Below are 26,779 nucleotides of genomic sequence, written 5' to 3' on the forward strand. Positions count from 1 at the left end.
ATTTTATTTATTTATTTGACAGAGATAGAGACAGCCAGCGAGAGAGGGAACACAAGCAGGGGGAGTGGGAGAGGAAGAAGCAGGCTCCTAGCGGAGGAGCCTGATGTGGGACTCGATCCCAGAACGCCAGGATCACGCCCTGAGACGAAGGCAGACGCTTAACCGCTGTGCCACCCAGGCACCCCATGAGATTCCACATTTCTGACAAGCTCCTGGGTGATGCCCATGCTGCTTGTCGATGGATCACACTTTGAGTAGCAAGGACTTAGTTAGTGGAGCAGTGGGGAGAAAAATGGTCTTGTAAGACTGGCCTACAGCAATATGAACTCTACTGTTGGCATTGTTTTTAACTGTAATATTTAATCCCTGAAATGGTTATGTGATTGTGATTAATGTAATTTCAGAGGACATTCTGTCATTGTGAAGAAACCACCGTACATTTGTTTTTAAAATGAAGTCACTCCCTGGATGATTTCTTTATTTAATGTTCAAAAGCAACAGACCTGGTCCCCTTTAAGAATATAAAGCACATCTGTGTCTGATTTATAAAACTGTACGGAAACCTGCAGAGGTGTTATACGCAACTAATGAATCATCGAACTTTACATCAAAAACCAGGGATGTACTGTATGGTGACTAACATAATATAATAAAAAAAATTAAAAAAAAAAAAAGAAACCTGCAGAGTCAAGGATAGACAATAATGTCATGCAGATGCAAAACAACTAACAAAAGAGAGGAGGGAAACCATCTCTTCGTGGGAAGAAGACTGGACCGGAGGAGCACAGTGCCTCTGCTTTCTACCATCAAGCTCAGATCATTCCCGCTCCCTTCTGGTTTAAACCTAGTTTGTGGAATACTTCATCCATTAGGCAGGGAGATTAAATTAATTCGTTCTCACGGTTAGACGTAAGCAGTTATCCATATCATCGCTTCAGCACACCACAGTAATAGAACTGAAGCCCATGTACGACTCAGAAGCTTCTGACTCTAGGAAGGATCGAGTGTGCATTTTTTGTTTGGCCGTGGGGGGGGGGCGTTTATTTTATCAGAGATTAAGAACTATTTGGGATTGAAGAGGAGTATTGGGCCGTATCTTTGAGTGTGTTTTTCTTTAAATTGTGTGGGGCATGGTGCTTGTATTTATACATTTTAATAAGTATAAGATATAAAGTCTATTGTCAACACCCTTTGACAACTATCCTTCAGGAAATCTTGATTAAATTTTAGAATGTGCCATCAAACCACCAAGGCAGCAAACTAAACTGGAGGTCTAGTGTCCAAGAAAGAGAAACAGCCGACTTACAATATGCTCATTCTGGAATAGGATAAAATATTCACAAGACCCAGCTCCTGAAAAGATTATGGTCCCACATCACACAAAACTTCCATGTTAGTTGAAGATGAAAGTGGCCTGTTTCTTGATTTTTCTGGTTGCAGAATTCTGGATACATTTATTGCAGTGGAGACATTGTCTTCCCGTGTCGCCCCCCCGCTCCCCACCAGTACCTTAAGCCTGTGCTTATTTCCCCCCTTAGCTAATGAAGCACATATTCTAGTCTCAAACCCACGAAGCAATAAGGATTCTTCAATCACCATTCCACTTAAAGTTTTATTATCTTTTATCCACTTTGATTCTTAGTTTGCACATAGTAGGCACTAAAATCTGCGGAATGTAATTGAATTCAAGGGACAGATTATTCCCTTAACAATGGATTTCATTTTGTTCATTCATGAAAAACAGGGTTTTCTTTCGAGTTCGAAATGACGTGCGTGAACATTGTGGCATGAGCTGCCTATCTCCCCGCTGCTAGGAAATGGTCATAATGTTTAATTGCACAAAATGCCTTTTTTTCCCCCTAATCAAGAAGATAAGGGATCCGCTGGCTTAGCAGGTGCCTCATTGTGCATAATTAGTTGCTAGGAATTGTTTAGCATAGACTGATTAGTCTCAGCCAGAGGATGTTAATTTTTTTTCATCAACAAAGCCATGAACATAGCTAGAGATTCTTGAAACCATAGTCCTATCCGCTCCCTCTGGGAAGCCCAGACACTGGGAATGGGGGAGGCAGGAGATGGAGAGACAAGAAGCAGCCTGATTACACATGGATGCTATTTGACGTCAGGCAACCATTCAAAGTTATGAGAACAGGAGGGGACCTGAGTCCATTCCTCAAAATGGGGTTCTTTCAGCTCCAGCATGGGCTTTGGTCATGATCCAGAATGAAGCATTACTCCTTAGGTGCCTGCTGTTAGCTTTCCAGGTTTATAAACACCAGCTTCACTTGGACTATGTGATCAAAATAAATGATCTCTGTTTGCCCCTCCTGTGTTTGGCACTTGAGGAGACTGACCAAACTGGGGGAATGAGAGCGACAGATGGTCTTCCCCATTGTTGCACTTCTGTTTTAAGTATATGCTTGACTAAGCCCTTTCTGTGCCTCTGTCACAGTGTCAATTCTCCATTTAATGGAAGGCATTTTCCCTAGCCTCATGCGATGTCACTCTAAAGGCAACCTGTGCTCTTCCTTGTTATAACCAATATAGAGCTCCTGTGACAGTGGGCGGCCATCAAGTGTGACAGTGATTATTTAGCAGCTGAGATGTCATTAGAAAAGGTTGACAGTTCTGACACCCTGTGATGCCCTTAATGATTACTTATAGCACTCACTTCAGTGAGCAGTAGCTCACCAGTTGAATGTCTGCTTTGCCCCTATGGTGACTTTCAATAAGGATCTCTTTTTATATGATCCACCATGAAAGTCAAAGCTGGAAGTCCTGTGTGAAAATCAGAATTCTTCTGCTTAAAGGCATTATTTTAAAGGTTGTTTGATAAATCTTTCTGTAGTCTGAATGAAAATTAAAAGAAATATATTTTAATATTAGTTTTACAAAGAGTCAATTTTTTTTAAGATTTTATTTATTTATTTAACAGAGACAGCCAGCGAGAGAGGGAACACAAGCAGGGGGAGTGGGAGAGAAAGAAGCAGGCTCCCAGCGGAGGAGCCTGATGTGGGGCTCGATCCCAGAACACTGGGATCACACCCTGAGCCAAAGGCAGACGCTTAACGACTGAGCCACCCAGGCACCCCTACAAAGAGTCAAATTTTTAACATGCATGTTAAGTCAGTACTTAATAGGTGTTGGGTGATGATGTGACATTAAAAGCAATAGGCTATAAACCTAGAAAAAGAAAATCAAAGGTAGGAAGGAGGATAGCTCATAACAAATGTTTGACTTTCTTCAGGTTGCTTATTTGTAATAAATGCTCTGGTTTGAAAAGTTGAGTATAATTCAGTCATCTATCAGTGAATGTTTAATGAATGCATGTTATGTGTCAGACACTGTTCTGGAGATATTTTCCACTGATGCCTTTCCTTGTTATTTGATCTATTTTTTAAATTCATTTATGTAATTGGGTGGAACTTGAAAGTCTATTTAGTGTCTCCCTGATAAGATAAAGAAGTATTACATGGATCTTATATTCAGTGAAACGTTTAAGGCCCTCACTGAGGAACAGTGAAATGTATTGGCATTTATTTTAAGTTTGTATCTTCCAAAAAGTGAACTTGAAAGTATAGATTCATAAACAGAAATCGGGGCGCCTGGGTAGCACAATCGTTAAGCATCTGCCTTTGGCTCAGGGCATGATCCCTGCATTCTGGGATCGAGCCCCGCATCGGGCTCCTCCGCTGGGAGCCTGCTTCTTCCTCTCCCACTGCCCCTGCTTGTGTTCCCTCTCTCGCTGGCTGTCTCTCTGTCAAATAAATAAATAAAATCTTAAAAAAAAAAAAAAAGTATAGATTCATTCTGTGGTACAATTCAAGTATACTTCATTTTAGGCAAACAACATATGTGGAGGAAGTGGAATGAAATTTATATAGATACAAAAAGAATTAGCTGTGATTGCTCATTTTCATAGCCTTCTCCATAGGAATTAACTTACATTATGCAAGCTCTTGCTGGAGTGGTATGTCCAAACACTTACCTGTGTGATACAGAAGCATGCAGCTGAGAGCCTATCAAAGCTCATCATCATTCACCAAAGAGGAAGCAGCATAAGGAGGAAGAGCATGGGAATAAAAATAAAAGAAAATCAATCCAGACTCACTCTAGATGTGTGCTCTATAAATTTACCTCCCTGGGCTTTAAGTCCTGACTATAAAATGAAAGAGTGGTCTAAATCATCCCTTATAACCATGAAATTCTAATGATATATCAACAAATCTCCATCAAGGAACACATGAGAAAACCACAATAGAAGACTCCATGGCTCTCCAAGACTTTATGCTCAAGTATTAAAATGTACCCCAGACATTCTTATCCTTTAGGATACTACTATGGAGCCACCAGCCACTGATTTATTCAGTGTCTTTTCTCCACTTCTACTTGCAAGCAGAGTTTGAATCAAGAGTTGGCTTTGAGTAAATCACATCAAGAGTTCATGTCCATTCTGTGATGGGTAACTTTTTATAAAAGGCCCATTGATGCCTTCCAGAGGTTTAAAATAAACAGATATTCTTAGGAAAAGTTTCTTTAGAAACAAATGTTGGCCATTTGTATGTCTCCCAAGAAGACATACAAATGGCCAACAGACACATGAAAAAAATGCTCAACGTCACTCAGCTCAGGGAAATACAAATCAAACCCACAGTGAGCTACTACCTCACACTGGTCAGAATAACTACAATTGACAAGGATGTGGAGAAAGGGGAACCCTCTTACACCGTTGGTGGGGATGCAGGCTGGTGCAGCCACTCTGGAAAACAGTATGGAGGTTCCTCAAAAAGTTGAAAATAGAGCTACCCTGTGACCCAGCAGTTGCACTACTAGGTATTTATTCAAAAGATGCAAACATAGTGATTCGAAGGGGCACATGCACCCCGATGTTTATAGCAGCAATGTCCACAATAGCCAAAATATGGAAAGAACCCAGATGTCCATCACCAAATGAATGGATAGAGAAGATGGGGTGTATATATACAGTGGAATTTACTCAGCCATCAAAAAGAATGAAGTCTTACCATTTGCAACAACATGGATGGGACTAGAAGCTATTATGCTAAGTGAAATTAAGTCAGAGAAATACAAATACCATATGATTTCATATGTGGAATTTAAGAAACAAAACTGACGAATATAGGGGAAGGGAAGGAAAAATAAGATGAAAATTGAAAGGGAGGCAAACCCTAAGATATGCTGAAGTCTAGGAAACAAACTGAGGGTTGCTGGAGGGGAGGTGGGTGGGGGGATGGGATAACTGGGTGATGGGCATTAAGGAGGGCACTTGATGTAATGAGCGCTGATGAATCACTAAATTCTACCTCTGACGCATATAAAAAACACACACACAAATGTTAAATGGTGCCAGACTGCTGTGTTGTTGTGCTCCCCTTAACTCTCATGATAAATGTTACCAGGATTCTGACTCACTTCTATTAAGAATTGTTGCTTTCAACCTGATTGACTTTGGCAATCTATTTTTAGATAATATCAAACTTACTTCAGTCCGGAACCAATACAACTTTTGGCTTCTAGATTTTTGTTTATTCTCGGTAAGGACACTCTTAATACTGGGAGTGGGGGTGGGGGCTGGGGAATGGATATGTAGAGGCTGGCGAGGTGATCATCTGTAATGTGTTTCAACCTTATAAGGATGTGCATAACTAGACTATCTCAGCTCTAAATCAGGGAGACTGTTTTCAAATATACATGAGAAAACAATTTTACCAAGGTTGACTACTTACGTAGTGCAAAGTGGTAAATTAAAAAAAAAGGGGAAAAAAAAAACCTCCTTGAAATAGAGCATTGAGTGCAAAAAACCCCCAGAGTCTTCTGAGCAAATCTCTTATTGCCCTTTAAGAAAATCCAACGCTGGATTCAACCCAAGACTTTAATTGCCTGGACTCTTGACAAATTGAAAACTGAGGAAAGCCTTTAGGCTTCCAAGACGCTGTCCCTAAAACTGGTTGTTATGATCTATGTCTCCTTGGCTCAGTGCTCTGTACTCATACAGTTTCAGAGTTTTGGATTATGAAAGAAAAAATATCTTTAATTGGCTTTATAAAGAATCCAGATTTTCACGTATAGTGAGTTTGTTTTAACAGGTGCTGTATAAAGCATATTGCCTTGTTATTAAATCAGTACTGTGAGAAAAACCCTCAACTATTCAAGTGGAAATGGTGGGGCAAATAGAGACTTTTGTAGTGGAATGCTTACATTTTGTGTTGTGGCTTCTGATTATACTGAAAACTGCATTTGCAAGGAAGAGCGTCAGAGATGTAGCATACTGTATCATAAGCAAAAATGATGCTGTTGATTGTATTGGTATCTGAAAGTTGGTAGATTACATCCAAGGTTGGAAAAACAAAGAATTGTATGAAAAATGGGATATAAATATGAAACAACGTGATTTCTGTTAATTGCAGCCTACAGCAGTGTTAATCTTTCCTTTTTGTCATTGCTTATAAAGGCCTTGTTAGTTTTATGAAGAAATTGTGAATCATTTCAACCAGAAGTACATCCTAGAACAGAGTTGAGTTCCTCAGTTTTGAAACACAGACCACTTAGTTGGGGAGAATGAATGTTTTCAGATGATAAAGCCTACTTGCTGAATTAAATCACTGTTGTATTTATAGTTTACAATGTATAATATGGTTCTTTTTAATCAGTTAATGATCTCCTATTACAACAGTAACCACAGCAAACCTACCTTACAGTGTGACCAGAAGTACCATTTGGATCATCTAGCTTGACTAGATTTTCTAGATAATTATTTTACATTATGTCTACTCAGGCCGTATACATCTAATTCTTGAGAATGGTTAAGGTTGTCACTTAGACATTTCTTACTTTATTCAAATGCCCCATGAAAACTGGAAAGAATTCTTCCTTTCTTTTTTAACTCTAATATTTGCCATCCTAAATCATTATCCTGTATTCCAAGCCAGATTAAATCCTTTTCTATATTCAAATATGAGTCACTTTACTTAGAATTTCATGGATCCATCACCTCTGTGATCTTGTCACCTAGTGTTTTGTTCGTTCAGCTTCTTGCCTAACTGTCACAGATATGCTGAGCTTTAGTCCTTCTGTCTTTTCAATTGTTCTCTTCATGGTTCTGCAGGTTATTTTATCTCTTTCTAAAAGAGGGTGGATCAGTCCATTGCAGTATACGTCTTCTTTTGCCAAACCATCATTCCTTCCCTGTTCTCAACATAGCTTCTCTGGTCTTACTCTAAATGTCCCTGTCCCTCTCATTTTGCTCTGGATGTCATTTCACACTTCCAAGGGGAACCTACTAATTCTGTGTGTCTTTATTTTCCTGCAGTACTAATGCTCTGTCATCTGCTTATAATGCTCTGTCATCTGAAATATAACATTTCTTTTCATTTTCTTTGTTCTTCTACCTGATTATTCTTAGTGCCCACTGAGCCACTTTATTCCTTTTGTCTTCCTCTTATGATATTCACTAATACTTATTTATCAATAAGTCTAGGTGAATGGCAAATAATTTGTGCACTATATTTGCATAGTTCTTATCATTTTATGCCTTCATGAACACCATAGCTTGATCCTGACAACCCTAAGAGGTAGATGAGAAAGAATCTCCCTCTTTTATAGGTGAGAAAACAAATGTTCAGAGCATTTTAAATGACTTGTCCCACAGCTAAGTCAAGGTGAAGACTCAGATCTCCCGACTCTTTCTCCTGTCCCATACCATATCACCTCTTTCTGGCAGAAGGATTGCAATCCATTGAAAGATCTTCACTGCATTAGAAACTGGATGGAAATTAACCAAACGCTTCGTTGTACCTTTGCAGATGAGAGCCCCTACACTAAATCCGCCAGCCAGACAAAGCCGCCTGATGGAGCGTTGGCTGTGAGGAGACAGAGCATCCCAGGTTAGACCAGACTGTTGGATTTTTCAGCTGTTTTATTTTGAACCCTGTTATTTGGTGATCCTAAATAGTTCCAACTTGGTGATAAAAATCAATGCTATTTCATAGGGTGTAGACTGCATTCTACACAACTTGTTCAAAGGACATTCGTAACATCTAGACTTTGGAAAAGCTTGCCAGCTTGTGAGAAATCATCTTACGTGCAAATCCTTTGTAAAATGACTTGAAGTTATGTCAGTTCTCACTCATTTACTTACTCTCTTCTCTGTTTCCAGGGGGTGACTTTCACAGCGCTTCTATTTCTTTACTGAGACATACAAGGCAGAATAAAGGGGTTCGAAATTGCTGTGGCAGAACATATATTTGCTGAATAACAAATTGGTCCTTTCTTCTTAGCTCTTTGAATCTGGATTTACTTTCACTGGGCAACTTTTGTAAAATTCTGGGTCTTTGTCTCCTTAGGAAGCTGTGATTAGGATTCTTGTAATTCAATAAGTGATACCTGTTTTCAACAAAACATTTTGGACAGATATCTTAAAATGTCTTCACTCCAAAACTTTAATATTTTGAAGCTTTGAGTTTGAGAATGTCACAAAAGTTCTAAAGGAGGAAAAAACTTCAAAATACTACTCAAGCTTGATGTAAACTAGTTAATTCGTGGGAAACCTCTTATGGAAGCAACCGTACTTAAGAGAAGGGTTAAAACCATTAAAGCATTTAGACATTTATCAAAAATAATGTCTTTATATATTTTATACAAGTAAATTGAGTACAGCTAAACCTTAGCAATGGGATTTTAGAGCATAGTAATTTAACAATTCAGGAGAAATAAAACAGTGTTTCCAACATTAAATTGAATGGTTTGGCCAAGTCTGTCAACTGAAAAGGGGAATTTTTCCCTTTGAATAAGAGCAATATGAGTCCAGTTTCTGAGCAACCCTGCTCGTGATTATTTACTTTTATAAGAATGACATGTGTTTATTTTTATTCTTATTCTGAAGGCTTGGATTTATTATGAAGGTACGTGGCTTATAAAGAGGCGTATTGTGAACGTGTTATACATCCTTGTCTGTGTGCTTTGAAGATTCTAAAGTAATTTGAATTCTGTAATTGGATGGCATCACCCAGTGCCGAGATTTCTTCTATTCCATCCTTCAAAATGAATCTAGGTGAAAAACATCATTCTTCATGCTAGTCGCATTTAGAAAAACTACTGTAGTCAGCTGTGGGCTGTGTTCTCTACTTTCTCCTTGTCAGCAGTAAGGAAGTACCCAAAGTTTGAAGTTCAAGAATGCCGGTTATCCATCGATTCGTTCTTGGCTTCTCTACCTTACCTGGTATGCACTACTCCTCTGTTGGGAAGAGTGAAGAGACTGCCTAGTGTCCTTACCGCTCTATGTGATATTGAACAAAAGCACTGACTATAATCATGTTTTCCTTTCATGGGTTCTCTAGTGTCACTAAAATATAACACGGTTGAGGGCTACACTTTTCCCTAAAGTCATTAAGTAGTTTTTTAAGTTACGTGCTAGGTACACAGAAGTCGTTCATCATAATCCTTAGTTCATGACACACAGTGATTCTTCATTACATAACTTTTCCTTTGGTCCTCCTTATATCAATTTAATTAGAATCAATTTAATTAGAATCACGAACCTTTTTTGTAGGCTTCACAGGTTATTTTCTTAGGGTTTAAACATGGGCAAACACCTTTTCGTTCATCTCTAATGAGGTAGCAGCCAGAACGGTTGGGGGTCCTGAAAATCCTCTTATTTAGAACAGTCCAAGAAAAAAGACTTCACCAGCCAGAGGGCTAAGAAACCAAAGTGGTTAATAGCTAATTATTACTTACTATTATCATAAGGAGAAAATCAAGGAACTTCTTAGAAACTGCTTTCTGACTGACTTCTAACACTTGGAGTTCTGAACCTTTACTTAGTTGACTTTACTGTCTTACTTAAAAGTACCTATTAATTCTTATTTTGACAAAAAAAACCAGCGGGGGGGTGTTCCTCCCTTGATCTATGTCCAAGAAGTCACTTAAGGAGGGATCTAACCCAGCTTCCAGAAGTCTTGATCAGTCACCTACTATGTTTACTACCTTTACCCCTACTAAGTCCATGAGAAAGAAAGGTACAGAGGAACAGTCTGGGAAAATGCACACTCTTTATTAATTGCAGAAGCTTTAGCTGAAAAATCCTGAAATGTTCTCCTGTTGAGCTCCTTTAGACCACGTGGAGCCATAAGAGCACAATACAAGTTTACAGCCTTCGTTCCTTTCTCCTGTGCTCCCCTCCCAATCTCATCCTCCTCAAAGGTGTTTTACCGCCTTGGTAGCAAGGAAGGTTGTGTCTAGAGAAGAAGGCAGCAAAGAATTGAAAGAAGGCCTAAACAGGTCTTCCTTGGCTAATCTAGCAGACCATGGATCTTCTCCGTGCAAAGGTAGCTCTCAGGGCAGATGCAGCCCTACAGCCATTTTGCTGCCCCAGATACCGTAAGCAAACACAAGGAAGCTGGAACCTTAAGGGGCTATGGTTTTCCTCACATCTACCCCCAAACTCTGCTCTCCAAGTCCAACAGTGGTGACTGAATTTGATCGTTCGTGTTAGCGCTTTCTCTGGTGGAAGGGGTGAGAGTGTAGTGGAGGAAGAGTATAGGGTTATGGAAGGCATATTAAACTTCTCGATCCAGGTTTTATGAAATCTTCGTTCTTTGAAACTTATTCTACAAATGTAGACCTGGTGCTTCCTGGAGTAAATAGTTATACACATATACATAGGCAAGATGTCTTAACATGGGCTCCACTATTTTTCATGACATAATGAAGAGCAACTTGTAATAATTCTGTCCCAAAGAGGTAACCTTGAATGTTAACAGAAATATAATTTGCTTTTCATTCATATCAAGATCCACAACCCCTGTCTAAACTCAAAATTACTGCAGCAATTATTTTATACCCACAACTTAAATATGTGTCTTTTATTAAGTGACAATTCTAACTGGAACTCCTTTCATCCTCCTCCTTTTCTCTTCTCAAAAAAAGGAATGGATTAAGCATCTCTTAGGTGCAAAACACATTTGCTTTGGATAAAGGGGAAATGCATTATTCATGTTATTTGGAAATTTGTCATTTTAATCATGTCTCTTATGACACTAAATGTGTGGGAAAAAAGACTTTTTTAGCCTTTCATAAAGTTTTGTAAAATTTTAATAATGATAGTAAAAAAATGACACGAGTGTCTCTATGACACTGAAGCTTAAATTTAGATTAAAGACCTGTTAAGTCTGTTAAAAAATATTAAGGAGTCATATTTTTAATCTCTTTTCTGCCCATTTTTTTTATCAAAGAGAAGATGATTTCCAAGTACAAAGCTATTTTGAAGTAGCAGAGTCTACCACACATCCGTGTTTATTAAAAAGAATCTCTTGATCTGTTCCCATTTATCTGACAGATTACTGGTGAACTGAGATTTGGCCACTTGAAGGGTTTGTCCAAATTAGTAGAGGAAATCTCTACTGACTCTTAGTTTAACACATTTTGCAATATTTTGTGGCATTACCAACTTAGAGATGAAGGATTTAATTATGTCTAATATTAATGAAAGGAAAAGATAGGATACTACTATAGACCTCAAGGCCTAGAGTTAGTGTATTATTTATTTCACATGCTTCCTCTTTCCAGGTAGGATAGCTTTCTTTGATTATGCTAGTCTTGACAAAGATTTCTGGGCAATTCCCAAATGCGAGAATATGTCAAGCATTCACATCTATTGTATTTCCAAACTTTGGTGCCCCAGGAAAATTATCTTAACTCTGTAGCCAGAATGAGCTAAAAAGTTTGTGTGGGATTTTTTTTTCCTCCTCCTTTTTTTTATAAAAAGACATTTATCAATTTGGCCATAATGGAATGAAGTCTGTATCAGTCATTTTTGCTTCTCACATTTGGGTATTTGGTGGGGGAGTAAAAATATGGAGCTGAGTCTGAAATGTCCATGAGCCCAAGCCATTTAGAATACATCCAGGAAGGGTCAACACCTACAGAAAAATCAGTCTGGAAAATACTACAGGGTCCTTGGCACCACAGAGAAGCTGGCAACCTTGAATTAAGGAGGAAGGTTCTGCCTTCTCTGTCCAGCATTTTCCTGTCTTGTGTTAACACACAATTTGACGCTTCATTGGTCAAAATTTTCATTATTACGTTACATAGAGTGTGACATTTGTACTCGGATTTATAGCTGTAACACTGTTCATGTGTATGAAGGGCATGTACTCTGGTTTGGGACTGGTTCTCCTTTCTTCTGTGTGGTTCCACCATTGAGTTCCTCCAAAAAATGGGCGAGTCTCACTGATGGCAAGCTAAGGTCAGTGGAATCAAGCACAGATTGAATGTCACACAAAGAAAGGTGCTGTGCAACTTATACGTATATCAAGTCATCACATTGTTCACTTAAAGTGTCTTCTGGTTTTATCAATTACATCTCGGTAAAGCTGGGGAGAAAGAGGTAAAGGACCATTATATTTCCAAAGTAGTCTCAAATGATTTAGAAAGCAAAATTTGATGTTTCCCTGCGTGTGTGTGTGTGTGTGTGTGTGTGTGTGTGTGTGTGTATGAAGGAGTGCTGCATAATGTTCCTACAACTCTTTTATAATTTTCAACTTATTTGGAGATAAAAACTCCACGGGGCGCCTGGGTGGCACAGTCGTTGGGCGTCTGCCTTCAGCTCAGGGCGTGATCCCAGAGTCCTGGGATCGAGTCCCGCATCGGGCTTCCTGCTCCACTGGGAGCCTGCTTCTTCCTCTCCCACTCCCCCTGCCTGTGTTCCCTCTCTCAGTGGCTGTCTCTCTCTCTCTCTGTCAAATAAATAAATAAAATCTTAAAAAAAAAACAAAAAACAAATAAAGAATGGTGCTGTGTGCGCCAGTGCTGCCCAAAGATACTGCGTCGAACTCTGCTGTTACTGAGGGAGTGACCCACGCAGGAAAATAGCAAAAGACAAGCACCTTTGCTACTCAGTCAGGCTGTCCCTGTGTCCCCTCAAAAGCAAGGAGCGGGCCAAGGTAAGGACAAGGGGACTCCGGTCCAGGTGTGTCTTACCAGAGCCCCTCACAGGCAACATTCAGAACACAACACAGCCGTGTTTACCAGCATTCTGATTATTGAATAGTTAAGAAATTAGCAAAACTATATCACATCCTTAAAGAGAAATTTCTAAGATGATAAAGCTGAGACTGTTGGTAGCTGCTTTGATGTCAGATTCTGTCCACACCCCTACCTGTTTGTTCTGTCCATAGTACTGTATCTATCACTCTGAAATTAACGAATCAATTTATTGTTTTCTCTTTCTCATTCCCTCCCATGTAAGCTGCTGGAGGTCCGTTACTGTCCACGTCTTGTCCACCAGGGTGTGTCCAGTGCTTAGAGCAGTGCTAGGCAGTTGGCGGGTGTTTGGTCAGTACTTGTGGAATGAATGGGCATGCACAAGGCAGCGGGTAGCTTTGCTCTGGGCAGAGTCTGTTACCTTATGATTAGTATACTTGCTTACAAAACAAGTCTAACAGTCTGTCCTTACTATATATTTTCTGATGCATGGAATGCTGTGCTGCAGCTGTTCGCGTGGGCCCTGAGGCTGCACCAAATACGACATTTCTAAGGAAATCGCCTGCTGCCCAAGACTAATGAGTGAAATATAGGTCAGCTAGAAGCTAGAGAATTTTAAAAGGCCAGAGGTCTCCCACCAGCCTTATCTGTTTCCATTTGAGCAGAAAATGTCTGTGCAGTCCTAGACCACTGCACAATGCTGGAAGTGCGAGCAGAATTTAACCAGAAAATCAACAAGATGAGAATGAGTCATTCGAGTGTTCTGCTATAGAAAAAAGGCTAAGGAATATGTGAAAATAGCCAGAGTCTATAAATAGATGGGTGCAAGGCAGAACTTATTACTTATTATGGCAGGTGCACAGTAAAGATCTCCCCCGGAGAACTGATCCGTTTTGCTGTGTGGCTGGTCGTACATACTGAGTCCTCAGACAACACTGGGCAACACCGTTGGCTTGATTTGTGTGTTCAGTGCTGCCACTTTCATTAGCAATTCAGAAAAATGACAGTCTATTATGTTTGAACTTCTCTCACACTTTAGTAAACGTGAATGAAATATAATAAAGTGGTACATATGCAGCAAACAATTTTTAAACAATAATTCTCCCAGCATGCCATTTAGGGGGAAATTATTTGTAGTGAATTAGTACTGTGCCTCGATAGTTCCCGAGCCCCCCTGTGCTCCAGGACTGGTGGCATTTAGTCAATGTCATGCTCCGGATACACACAGTAATCAGACAGAGTGACTGTGATGGCCCGCACAGCCTCCCAGCGTCTGAAGACCATTTTACAAGGAGGCTCAAGGATATGTGGACAAGAACTATAAGGAGAAAACCTTTTCCCTCTGCAACTTTTGCACTGAAGAAAAATTAATTCGCCCAGGTTCCAAGTTAGGGAGACCTTCAATCAGGATTTTTAAATCAAGTGACTTTACAGAATTAGGCTGGGTGAAAGTTGTATTGATTGCCTGGCGCTAGGGAAAGTGAAGAACCATCTTACAGAATTTACTGTAGAATAGAGCATTTGGGCCCATCAATATTCTCTTATTACATGACTTGGAATAGCTTCCCAAGTTTCCATCACTCACATGTCATCCTCATAATATTGGTTATATATCTCAGTTCTACCTGTACTCTAATTAATGTGGTTTCCAGTAAACATCAATTGATTCACTTTTTTCTTAGCTTTGTCCAAACCTTTGTTATCTGTGCTTTGATATACTAATTATATTTTGTAACATAAATTTTTAAAATTTCTAAGTCTGCAGTTTTTTTAAAGGCCATATGTCCTCTCAAATACATCCATTAATGTTTACCTACACCATACTTCAGGAAGCACCTTCTTGGAATGAAGTTCTTTTCAGAAGAAAAGACTTCAAGAACCCCAATGCCGTGTACTTTGTTCATATGTTGCTAAGCAGTTGTAGATTCATAGTGCAGAAATGTGTCATTTGAGTGGGAGTAGAAGGCATTTAGGGCTTTTGCTATAAAATGAGAAGAAATACTAAAAGAGAAAGAGGAGGTTGAATAGTACTAATCCAAGAGCTTAGGGATAGACAAGAATGCATTGATCATAGTAACCTAATCTAGAGAGAGAGGGAAGCTAGAGATAATTATAAAAATACTAATTGCCATTCATTTCATGCTATCCTTCAAGTACTGGACTAACCATGTTGACAAATATTGTTTTTTTCTTCCTGGAAGTCCTTCAGGAAGTAAGTTTTATTTATTCTTCTCTAACAGATGAGCAAACTTAAGTTTGGAGAGCTAGAATAACTTGCCCACAGTCACAGGGCCTGGAAAATAGTGGAGCTTGGGCAAACCCTAGATAAAAATCAAGTTCAACCAGAATCCTGAGCAGTGCATAAAAGGAGAAGGTGGTGGAGACAATCCTTAATGAGTAAGAGATGTAAAGACTTTGACTTCCACAGGCCAACTGAACCTCTGCTCAGAAGTATCCAGAAAATGGAAGGTATCCATCTCAGCCATAACTGACTGGCGCCCTTCATTGGGGCGGGTCAGTGAGTGAAGGCACAAGTCATGGGGCTCATACCATGATTTCTCTGAGTAACAAAGGCCTAGGAGAACCCGAGGAGGGAAACTGGCCATGCTGCAGGGTGTGCTATACTTTCTTCTATATATTTGTGATTTTCCAGGGCTTCCAATTCAAAGGAAAAAACTAAAATTGGCCAAGCAGGCGTGTAAATACTTGTTCTTAAACTGGTAACACCATAATTCTATACTTCATGTTTCCCTTTTAAAACCTTGGAATAATAAAGAGCTTTAGGATTACACTGAATAAATGGAATCAATCACTTTGTTCTGTGGCAGAGCATTTAACCTTGCAAAGAGGTTTCTAAAATCAGTTCATATATATCCCCCATTATCAGACTAAATGAGTAAAGACTGACTCCAGGCAATGTGCGTGCTCGCTCTCTCTCTCTCTCTGCACATTTTAAATTCTTTTAAAATTAAACATTCTTACACATTCCTAAAGCCTATTACTGAATTAGATGTTAAACTGATGTTACAAGATTTCTTCTTCATAATTGGGGGAAAATACTTTACAGCTCCTCCCAGATCTCTTTTTCTCTTTAGGAGTTTGATTGCACCTTCTTCCTGTTTTCTGCATAGAATGTAAACTGTTTACACATCGATTCCCTGCATTCTCCCCTTGCATACTTGGCTGCATTGCTTTTAATTTTTCTCCAGCCAAGCTTTCATTTGTTCCCTAAATCCATTGTAATTAACATGATGTCTCATTTTTTAATTTTGAGTTTTTATCAAAACTGACCCTTATACAGTCATTCAGCATTTAATTATTCAACAACTTCTTGGGCACCTACTATGTGCCTATTACTATTCCAGGTACTAGGAATATCCTACAAGCCTCTGTCTTCCTGGAGTTGGCCTGCTAGTGGAGGAGACATACATTCAACAAGTGCCTAACATAAGGTCAGACTGTGCTAAGTACAATAACGTGGAATAAACTAGTATAAAGGGTAGAAAGTAGTGGGTGCAGAAAGACAGGGGCTCTGGGTTTGTGAGGAAAGCCAAGGATGACCTCTGGGAAGAAATAGCATTTGAGGGAGCCTAAAATGAGGGGTGACCATAAAATGTTCTGCAGGAAGTGGAATTAGACCAAAAGAATAGCAAGTGCAAAGGCCCTGAGGTCAGAGCAAATTTGGCTTGTTAAAGAAACTGAGAGAAGGCCAGCATGGCCAGAAAGGGAGAAGCAAGACTGAGAGTGGTAATAAATGAAGTCAGGGGAGGCCTAGCTGGCTCAGTCGGTAGAGAATGTAACTCTTGATCTCAGAGTTGTAGGTGCGAGCCCCACATTGTGGAGGTTACTTAAAAGTGTAGATATTATTTAAAAATAAAATCAGAAAGAAAGGAAGAAAGAAAGAGAAGAGAAGGAAGGAAGGAAAGAAGGAAGGAAGGAAGGAGGAGGGAGAGGGAGGGAGGAAGAAAGAAAGGAAGGAAGAAAGGAGGTTGAATAGAGAGAGACAAAGATGGGTTCTGTAGAGCTTATAGCCAAGGTAAGAGTTTGGAATTTATTCTGACTGTGACCCAAAGCCACTGCCAAGGTTGAACAGTTGACATATGATATAATTTTCTTATTAAAATCTCTCTAGCTTCTATATGGAAAATAGATTGAAGGAGACTAGGGTGGAAACAGGAAGATCAGATGCCATTGCAGTATTTCAGACAAGAAATGGTGATGAGTCAGGATGCCTGGGTGGCTCAGTCAGTTAAGCATCTGCCTTCGGCTCAGGTCCTGGGATTGAGTCCCGCAATGGGCTCCTCGCTCAGCAGGGAGCCTGCTTCTCCCTCTAGCTGCTACTCCCTCTGCTTGTGTGCATGCTCTCTGTGTGTGTGTGTGTGTGTCTCTCTCTCATGCACACGCACACACACAAATAAATAAAATCTTAAAAAAAAAAAAAGAAAGAGATGGTGGTGAGTCAGGCTAGGATGATGAAGGTGCAGGTGGTGAAAACGGTTGAATTTTGAATAAAGACCTCCAAGAACGTACTGAAAAATGAGATGTGGAATGTGAGAGGAAAGGAGGAGTGTAGGACGAGTGCAAGGTTTTTGCTCTTCACTGGATAAACAGAGGTGCCATTTACCGAGATAGCCCCTGAAGAAGGCCTCAATCAGCCGCAGAGGGAGTAGAGACCTCAAAGGAGAAGCCAGTGGAGATACAAATTTTGGAGTCAGCAGCCGTATGTACACCCCTGGGGATGAGTGAGATCGTTTAGGTGTGCAGACAGGTTAAGATGGGGTCCAAGGTCTGAGGCTGAAGCACACCAGCCTTCAGAGGTCAGCAGAGAAGGAAGTTGCAGCAGGAGACATGAAGAAACAGGGGCAGTAGGAGGAGACCCGGGAGAATGTACTATCCTAGAATCCAAGCTAAGAAGCACGTGCCGCTGAGGAGGGAGAAAGAAATTGGGTCAAATACGGATGATAAGATGAATAAGATGAGGGCTGAGAATTGACCGTAAGATTCCCTAAGAAGGGAGTTTTTAGTGACTCTGACTAGTTTCATTAACATGGTATGAGCAAAAGCCTGATTTGAGTGGGTTGAGGTAAAAATAGGACTTAAGTAACAGAGGCAGAAATGATAGACAATTTTTTCAACCTCTCAAAAAAAAGAAAACCAAAACCTGTCAAGAAGAGCAGAAAAATGGGACAGTTGGAGAGGACATGTGATCCTGGGAGTGAGGGACTCTTTTTTTAAAAATAATATGGGAGAGGTAACTGTGTTTGTGTACTAATATGGTTGATCCAGTGGAGTGGGAGAAATTGACACAGGAGGGAAGGGGGGGGGATGAAAGCAAACACTAAGTCTTTGAAGAGGCTAGAGGGAGACCATCCAGCATTCAGTGGGCATGTCAGCAGGAGGCAAGGCAAACAGAGTGCAAGGCACAAAGGCAGGCAGGTGGTAGATTTCCTGCTGAGAGCATGTGTGAGTGCTCTTGTGTGTGTGTGTGTGTGTGTGTGTGTGTGTGTGTGTGTGTGTGTGTCCCCTCTTCTGAGGACTATTTTCTTGGTGAAATAGGAGTTGAGATCATGACAGAGAGTAAGGTGACGAAGGGAATGGTATAGTAGAGAGAGGAGGTGTCATTTCAAAGCCTGGGAGAATGGATTTCCTAGGGCAATTTCCAAGGATTAGCATGAAGCCCTGTCTATCTCTAACTAAATAGAACTCTCTTCTCTCTTACAAACCCTACCTCTTCAAATCAAAAAAGGATAAAATGAACTCCCACCTATCATGATGATACCTCATGTTGCTGCTTTATATTCCATTTCCTCTGGGAGCTCTCCTCCAACTTCTCCCTTCCATGGTCATCTCTTTTTATGAATACCCAGAATATTATGTGTTTTTATTAAACTTTCTGGCAGTTCAACTCATCCTGTTTCAAGCTGCTCTGCAATTACTCTTCTGGATGCTAGACTTATCTCTAATTTGAGATTAGAGTCCCTTAAATTCAAGAAAATATGTCTTTATTAAAATGTCCCCCCCACACACACAGAGTTTTGCCTAGCAGGGTTCATAGCTCAGTGAAGTCCATGCTGGTTGTGTTAAAGACTCTTTTCATCATTCCATTAGGATCTGATCACTATTATACATTATAATATTATAAAATAATATTATAAAATCAAACATTATAAAATAATGGGATGGAATGATGAGTACAACTCATAATACTCTTCCTCTTCCTCTAATAAACACTTAAACTGACCACACCCACTTGTATGTGTGCACGTGTGCACACACATGGCACCTTTTTGTCTGTTTTCCTCTTTCAATATAGGAAACTCCACATTTAACTTCTGCTTCAGTATTTTTAGAGGCAGAAAACTTACTACCTTACAAGGTAGCCCCCACTTTTTTTTTTATATATCTCCACTTGTTAGGAACTATTCTTCATGCCAATGGATTGAAGTTCCCCACCTTGTACCTCTTCCCATTGGTTCTTCTAATTCTCCTGAATTTCCCCAAAGTAAGTTTTTCAAGTACTTCCAGGCGCTGCCCATCTCTCCCCTGAGTCGTCGTCATTGTTGTTGTTTAACCAGGTACAGCATGTCGGTTCCTTCAACCTTGCCTTCTGTGAGACTACCACACCCTGGTAGTCTTTCTCAAGTTTGTCAATGCTCTTTGCCACGTGGCAGCCGAAAGTGAACCTTCCTCTAGCTAAAGAGAACAGTGTGGGAAAACCATTTCCTTCCCTGATCTGGATGCTCTCTATTGCATTCATGCAGATTAAGATTGTATTTTTACATGAAATAGTGATGTTTGTTTATCCTGAACTGGCACTCAGTGGGTCTTCTTCTCATGAATTGTTCCTAAGAGTTAGCCTTTCTCCCTTGAGCAGCAGCACTCTGTGTAATGCTGGGCAACACTGGACCCTTCGTTCAATTGTCTGCACATTTACTTCTATTCTATTCAGCTAGTAAAATTTGAGAAGAGTAGGGAAGGGTACTAACAATTGTTGGGCATCTATCATGTACCAGTCTTATTTATTCAAAAGAGGTAGTTAATTATCTCAATTTTATGGAGGAAGAAATTAAGGCTTACAGAGGCTTAAGTGACTTGCCCAAGTTTATGCAACAACAAAGCTGGTATTTGAGTTTAGAATCACCTTAATCCAGAGCACCTCATCTTTCAGCTGGGTACTCAGCTCATCTTTGCAACGTGGTAGAAATAGTCTCTATTCCTGCTCATCACATATATTTACCACTCTTCTTCACAGTGAATTAACCACAAATTTGATAAGCATCTAACAGTGTTAAGAATTTTGGACATAAGCAGTACCAAGGACAGAACTCTGAAGCACCCCACCAGAAACCTTGACCCTCCCCCCATTGATATTGATTTGCAGGCCTTGGTTATCATCCTCAGTGAGCTTTAAAACCACAGGCTTTGAGTTCACAGTACTCTGTTCTGTCCACAGGTTATCATGAGAGATCTTTCTCAAAGCCCACTGAAAGATTCAATTATATATTTACATTATATTGTTTGTATATACACTGTTCATTTGTATGCCTTATTCTTCAGTGGTGTAATAATCCTTTCTAAAATTTTGCCAGGACATGCTGTTAATCCTAGAGATCTATGGTTTCCAGAGCCCTTCGTTGTAGAAATTAAGATGCTTACTCGTTCCTAGTCTTTCAGTGTATCTTTTATTTTTATCTTCATTTCATGGTCATATCTGTACATTCTTTAAATGCTGGGGGAGGTAACTTATCTGACTCTAGAAACCTGCTTAAAGTAGATTTTAAACAGCCAAGGAATTGTTCTAATATCATTTTACCTCTTTCAGCGTAAGTTTTCTCATACATTAATTTTAAATTCTATCTTTTCTAGTTTAAGATCATTCTCCTTAGAAGCCGCTGGAGATGTGCATCATTGGAATTCAGTAGCCCAGCATTTCACCATGCTAAAAGTAACATTCGCCCAGCTTCTACCAGCAGTAGACTTCTTTCCCGTGTTCTTGTTCTGGCCTAGAGAACTTGAAGAAATTCTTCTAGTTGTCCTTAGCATCTCCTATAGTTCTCACATGAAAAAAATTATCCATTTTCTAAAAAAGTATAGCCAAGAACTAGACTTTCTAGGAGCCCACATGAAGGTGGTAGTAATTTTGGTGGCAAGAACTCATCCACTGCTCTCAGGAGCAAGAGATGAAGGGAAGAAAATATTAGGAGTTTGCAAAAAATGAAATGGCAAGTATTTAAGTTATATCAAGGACACAGGATAATAGGAACATATATTGTTGATAGGAATATAAATTTCTTAGAAGACACTTTGTTAGCATCAATCAAAATGTTTAAAAATACATCCACTTTTCCCGACATTTCTGGGAACATATCCTACAGCAGTCCTCATCCTTGTGCACAAATATGTAACCGTAAGTTGCCTACTTAAAAGATGTGGTAGTTTTTGAGAATCATCCCCATTCTATAAAGAAATGCTTTGAAAAAATGTAAGTAGCCTCCCAACAACCACTATCACCATCACTCACTGCCTTGGAGATAGAGCATTATTAGCACTGGAGGAGGGTGGCTCTGGGGATAGGAAGAGACCTCTCCCAACTCTGGCACCTCACTGTTGAAAAGTGAAAACTGAGGGGTGCCTGGGTGGTGTAGTCGGTTAAGCATCTGCCTTCAGCTCAGGTCATGATCCCAGAGTCCTGGGATTGAGCCCCACATTGGGTTCCCTGCTCAACAGGAAGTCTGCTTTTCCCTCTCCTACTCCCCTTGGTTGTGTTCCTTCTCTCGCTGTCTCTCTCTCTCTGTCAAATAAATAGTCTTAGAAAAAAAGAAAAAGAAAGAAAAGAAAAGTGGGAACTGAGAGTGCTGAGTAGACAGGTGGGGTGTGGTTGAAAATGGGCAGGACTAGAAATAAAATGTGCCAGCAAATCCATATATACAGAGCTATTTATTGAAGCATTGCTTATTAGTGAAACAGCAGAGACAACCAGAAGTATCTATCAAATGAGGAACAATCACACAAATCATTTTAGAAAGTATGACCTATAGGCCATGTCATGAAAAGATCTCCAAGATATCGTGTTATATTGAAAACAGCAAGTTCTCATTGTGTTGTTTAATCCTATTTAGGTTCAATGTTAGTGTCTGAAAAGAGAATGGAAGTTTAGATATATATGTTGACAGTGGTTTCCTCTGGGATGAGATCCGGGAGGAATAGAGGGACAGTGTGGAAGGACACCCTCAACTCAGGCTTTGCTCCATATACTTATGTGTGATTTCAATCTTATACTAAAATGGGTAACACCTGAGTCATTTTTTTTAAGTACGATAATGACAAGAAGGAAAATTAGTGGATTAGAGCTACCTGGCAGAGCCGTATCTCGGTGGGCATACCAGACCCAACCCCACAGATGGAGACAAGAAGGAGGCATCTTTGCCAGCTGCTACTACAGAGTCAGCGACCTTATAAATACTTCTACATGTGTCAAGGTGATCTGCAAGAGAGAACAACACAAAGGTGAGGTTGTCACCGTTCATATAAGTAGGAGAAAACAGAAGATTTGAAACAAAAATGATCACTGGTTTCAAATATCTGAAGTCTTATAGAAAAGGGTCAATGTGTTCTCCATGATCCCAGAGGTATAACTGGAACTTGTATGTCAGGGGTCGGCAACCAGCATCATCCCATGAGCTCGGGGAAGCCTCTAGATGCATTTCTTTGGCCAGCAAATACCATGAGGCAGTGACTGTTGCTCTGCACTCTATTTCATGGCCACACCACACCCTACAGATCAGGTGGCACACAGCCTGTTTCATTCATTTATGACTTTTGATTAGTACCTGTATTTGGATTTTTGACCCCTGATATAAGGGTAAGTTATAGGAAATCAGATTTGGAAGCAACCGAAGGTAGAACTTTGTAAGAAGTACAGAAGGCAGTATACCTCACTGGTTAGGAACACAGGCTCTGGAGTTAGCCTGCCCTGTTTGAGTTCCAGCCCTGCCACCTACTGCTGTGGGGACTTTGGCTGGTTACGTTAAGTGTCATGCTTTGTGTATCGAATTTCCGATTGTGTGAAATGGGAGAGTAATGAAGTCTAAAGAAGTTAATGCATAGAGAGTGTCTATATTGGTTTCCTATTGCTGTGTGACAATATTACCACAAACTTAGTAGCTTAAAAATTTCTGTGGATCAGTAATCTAGGCACAGCTCCTCTGACCTTCTTTTTAGGGTCTCACAAAGCTGCAGTCAAGGTGTCAGCCAGGGCTGCAGTCTCATATAAGACTTGACTGGGGAAGGATCTGCTTCCAAGCTCACACAGGATGTTGGCTGAATTCATTCAGGGTTTCAGTTTCTTGCTGGCCATCAGCCAGATGCTGCCTTCAGCCCCAACCCAGTTGCCTGCTTCCTCAAAGCCCACAAGAGAAGGAAAGTCTCTAGCAAGATGAGCACTACAGCTGTGTGTGCAAAATCACATACATGTAATCACACATATCCTGGCACCTTTGCCATATTCTGTTGGTAAGATACAAGTCAAAGGTCACACCCACATTCAAGAAAAGGAGCAACACAAGCGTTCATGATCAGGAGTTAGGGATCATAGAGGACCACCCGGGACTCTGTCTGCCACAGCATACTAAGTCAGTCTGAGTCCATATAAGGAGTTTGATAAATGTAGTAATTATTCATTGAAACTATCTGAAGGAGACATAGGTAGCTTTCCGAGAATATTAGTTTCTCACACTGGGTATTCAGACAGGTGCTGGATGGTGTTTATAGGCACAAAGTGAAGAAAACCAAGTGAAAGTAGGTCTTGAACTCTAAGATTGTCTGTGATATAATTCAGCCACCAGGCAAGGTGAAGAACTGCCCTCCTCCTTCAAAGTCTTCTCCAGCATCTTCCTGGGTTCATTGCTGCTTTTCTTCTGGCATGCTGTCTTTTTCATTTTTACCTGACTTCACCTGTAAAAAAAAAAAAAAAGGAAAGAAAAGGTTGGGGGGGAACTACAACATCCTATATGATTTTCTCTGGGAATTCTGAGTGGCTTTGGTTCCTCTTCAAAAATCAAGCTTTGGGGCTGGGGTGGGGAGGAAAGAAAGAAATATATTTTACCTTTACTAAGATTTGTAGAATCCCAGGCCCTATTTTCAGCTTCTCTCAAAGCCCTAAGCAGATTTGTGTACCTAGACTGCACAATAAAGGCCATATAACATTACTGGGTGTTTCCCAGAAGAGGGAGGGATGATGGATTGGATTTCTAGGTTCTCTCTAGATCATGCTGCTGACAAACAAGGGTTTTTACCTGTCTGATTCATTCCCCAGCTCAATCACATGCCTCTGCTATTTGTATAGAAGGTTTGGTAAACATGAACTTCCTGTGTTGGTAGCCCAGCTTTGGAAGAGAAAGAGTAAAGCAGTTCCATTGTGGTAGAACAGAATTCAGAAATGCGTTTTTTATGCCTGAGAAGTTACCAATTTAAGACCTATATAGCCTTGGATGTTGATTTCATTAGTGCATCTGCCAGCCCTACTTCTGCACCTAGCTTCTGAAAAATGAAGGAACTGAAGAACCCATATGTACCACACATGCAAACGTCCAAATACACCCCGAGTCGTGCCCCCACTGGCTCCTGACCCTGTTGCTCTGGGGAGAGTACTTGGGAATGACTGAGGCACTCTACAACCATGCTAGTAGCTAAATATTAGAAATACAATAACCATAAAGCATCCCTGTTATTTCCTTAATTTAAGCAATTTCCCAGGAGAGTGTTGAGGTGTTAATTGCTTCTGCACTTCTTTAGTTGACAGATGTGTCCTTTTTCACCTGGGTAAGAGAAGCAATTATTGTAATGCTCTCCTGGGCTTGGTGAGATATTCTTTAATGGGTTTTAAAGGCATTGGTAGGGCATTGTGCTTTTAAAAAGAAACTGTCCTTTGCTCTGTTCATACTTGATAACATGGGTGGGTATTGTATTCAGACCACATGATGAATCTGTTAACGGAAAGTATGTAGTGGGAGAAAAAAAGAGAGTAGTGATTTTTTTCTAGGAAATGTGTATCCAGATTTCAGATATGAAAAGAATATGTTCATATGTATGTGTGTGTGTATATATATATATATATATTGTATATATATATATATATATATATATATATATATATATATATATATCACTGAGTTGAACAAAAATTAAAACAATAAAAAAAGAGTAAGCCTTTTCTTTAGATATTCAGCAGGGCGTATTTCTCATGAATTTCAGCACAAAGTTGTTATTTTCTGGAACTGGTGTGGCCTTCCAAATGAGGATTTGGCAGGTTGTAACTTGATACAAATCAGTAAATATTCTTTTATCTGTTGTGTGAAAGTGACTTTCACAATCCATTTGAGGCACAATTTGTTTTAATGTTTCATACTTTCATTCAAGAAGAAAAAGAAAAGTAGTCTTAGAATTTTTTTATTAGAATTTGGAACTTTTTTTTTTGGTAAGTGTCACTTGGGCAACTTGCCAAGCCAAGACAGCCCAAGTGAAGCAAAATGATGTAGTGGAAAGAAGGTTGAATTTAGGATTAGAGCACCTAGTTTTAAGTTCTAGCAAATGATCTGACTGATATGGTGTCCTTAGGCAAGTCATCTAACCTTGGAAAGCTTCAATGTTTTCGTCCTTAAGATCCTGGGTTTCCATGTGAGGCAACTCTTTAAGCTCTATTCAGATGTAAGGTGGTGTTACCAGAGGAAGATCTAGGTTTTGTGGCACCTAAAGCTTTTACAATTGGGGGGGAGGCAACTCTTTAAGAAAAAGAACTCAAAAATATCTTTTTCAAATTTTACAAAACCATGTGACCGCAATGAACCAGTTGCAAATATTTTTCAAGCAGTTGTTTCCTAATTAGCCCCAGGCTTAGAACCCTTGCCCTTTGTTTCGCTTATTATTACTAATCATATTTGTTATGACTTTTAATTGTTTAGGATCTGTATTTCCTGTATTTCTTACTAGAATATAAATTATTTGAGGGCAGGGGCTTAGTCTGTCTTGTTTACTGCTAGATAGCAAAGTGCCTAGCATTTAGCAAATTATCAATAACTATTCAATGGAAAGATGGAGGGAGGGAGAATGGAAGGGACAGAAAGGACTAACACATTTCATATTCAGAGTGAAGCTACAAGGTAGTTGGGTAAGGTTGTGTTCCCTACGGTGACCGAGGTACTAATACAGAGGACTGAACAGAGAGGAAGTAGTAATGACTCTGGTTTGTCTGTTCATTCCCTGCTGCTCACCCTAATGGGAAACCGTTCCTTCGGGACAAGAACATAGTTGTTTCTCATGTGGAGTGGAAGAAAAGAGTCGGACCAGGAGAGAGGCTAGGAGAGAAGTCTATTGTCCATATCAGGGTGGAGGAAGTCAAAGGTAGGATGTGGGAGCTGTCCTTGATGTGAGCAGCTCAGCCTCCTCCTGTTCTGAATTTCAGTGAGGTCTCAAGAGGGCTCCAATAAAACTCAAATCACTGCAGCCTTGCTGCCTGGCTTCTCCGTGGAGAGTCTACAGGGCTCCCTGGATGCCTTGCCTCTTGGTTGTCTGCACCCAGTACACTATTAGTTTTCCATCTGTTCCTTTATTTGAAACGGATCAAGTCTCGTAAAACAAGAGAAAGTCAAATAAATGCCTATGACGGCTGTAACAAAATGAGAGGGACTAGTCCCTGGCTTCCTGTTACTCCAGTGGCTTGGAGTGGCCCACCCTGGGGGTGGCCTTATTTTTCAGCTCTTTTCTCAGTGGCATTTCATTACAT

General features: G+C 40.1%; 1 protein-coding gene across 4 annotated transcripts in view; it reads left to right on the plus strand.

Moving 5' to 3' along the window:
- GRIP1 (glutamate receptor interacting protein 1) overlaps window positions 1-26,779 on the plus strand; it is a 650,209-nt gene that overhangs the window by 464,254 nt on the left and 159,176 nt on the right. For all 4 annotated transcript variants that reach the window (XM_045789638.2, XM_087868996.1, XM_087868997.1 and 1 more), the window contains exon 2: window positions 7,824-7,904. In XM_045789638.2, the coding sequence (XP_045645594.2) occupies window positions 7,824-7,904 (81 nt within the window). The remainder of the gene's footprint in view (window positions 1-7,823; window positions 7,905-26,779) is intronic.

This window comes from Ursus americanus, chromosome 17 (assembly GCF_024610735.1).
Source record: "Ursus americanus isolate L20-20 chromosome 17, mUrsAme1.1.p, whole genome shotgun sequence".
Taxonomy (NCBI): domain Eukaryota; kingdom Metazoa; phylum Chordata; class Mammalia; order Carnivora; family Ursidae; genus Ursus; species Ursus americanus.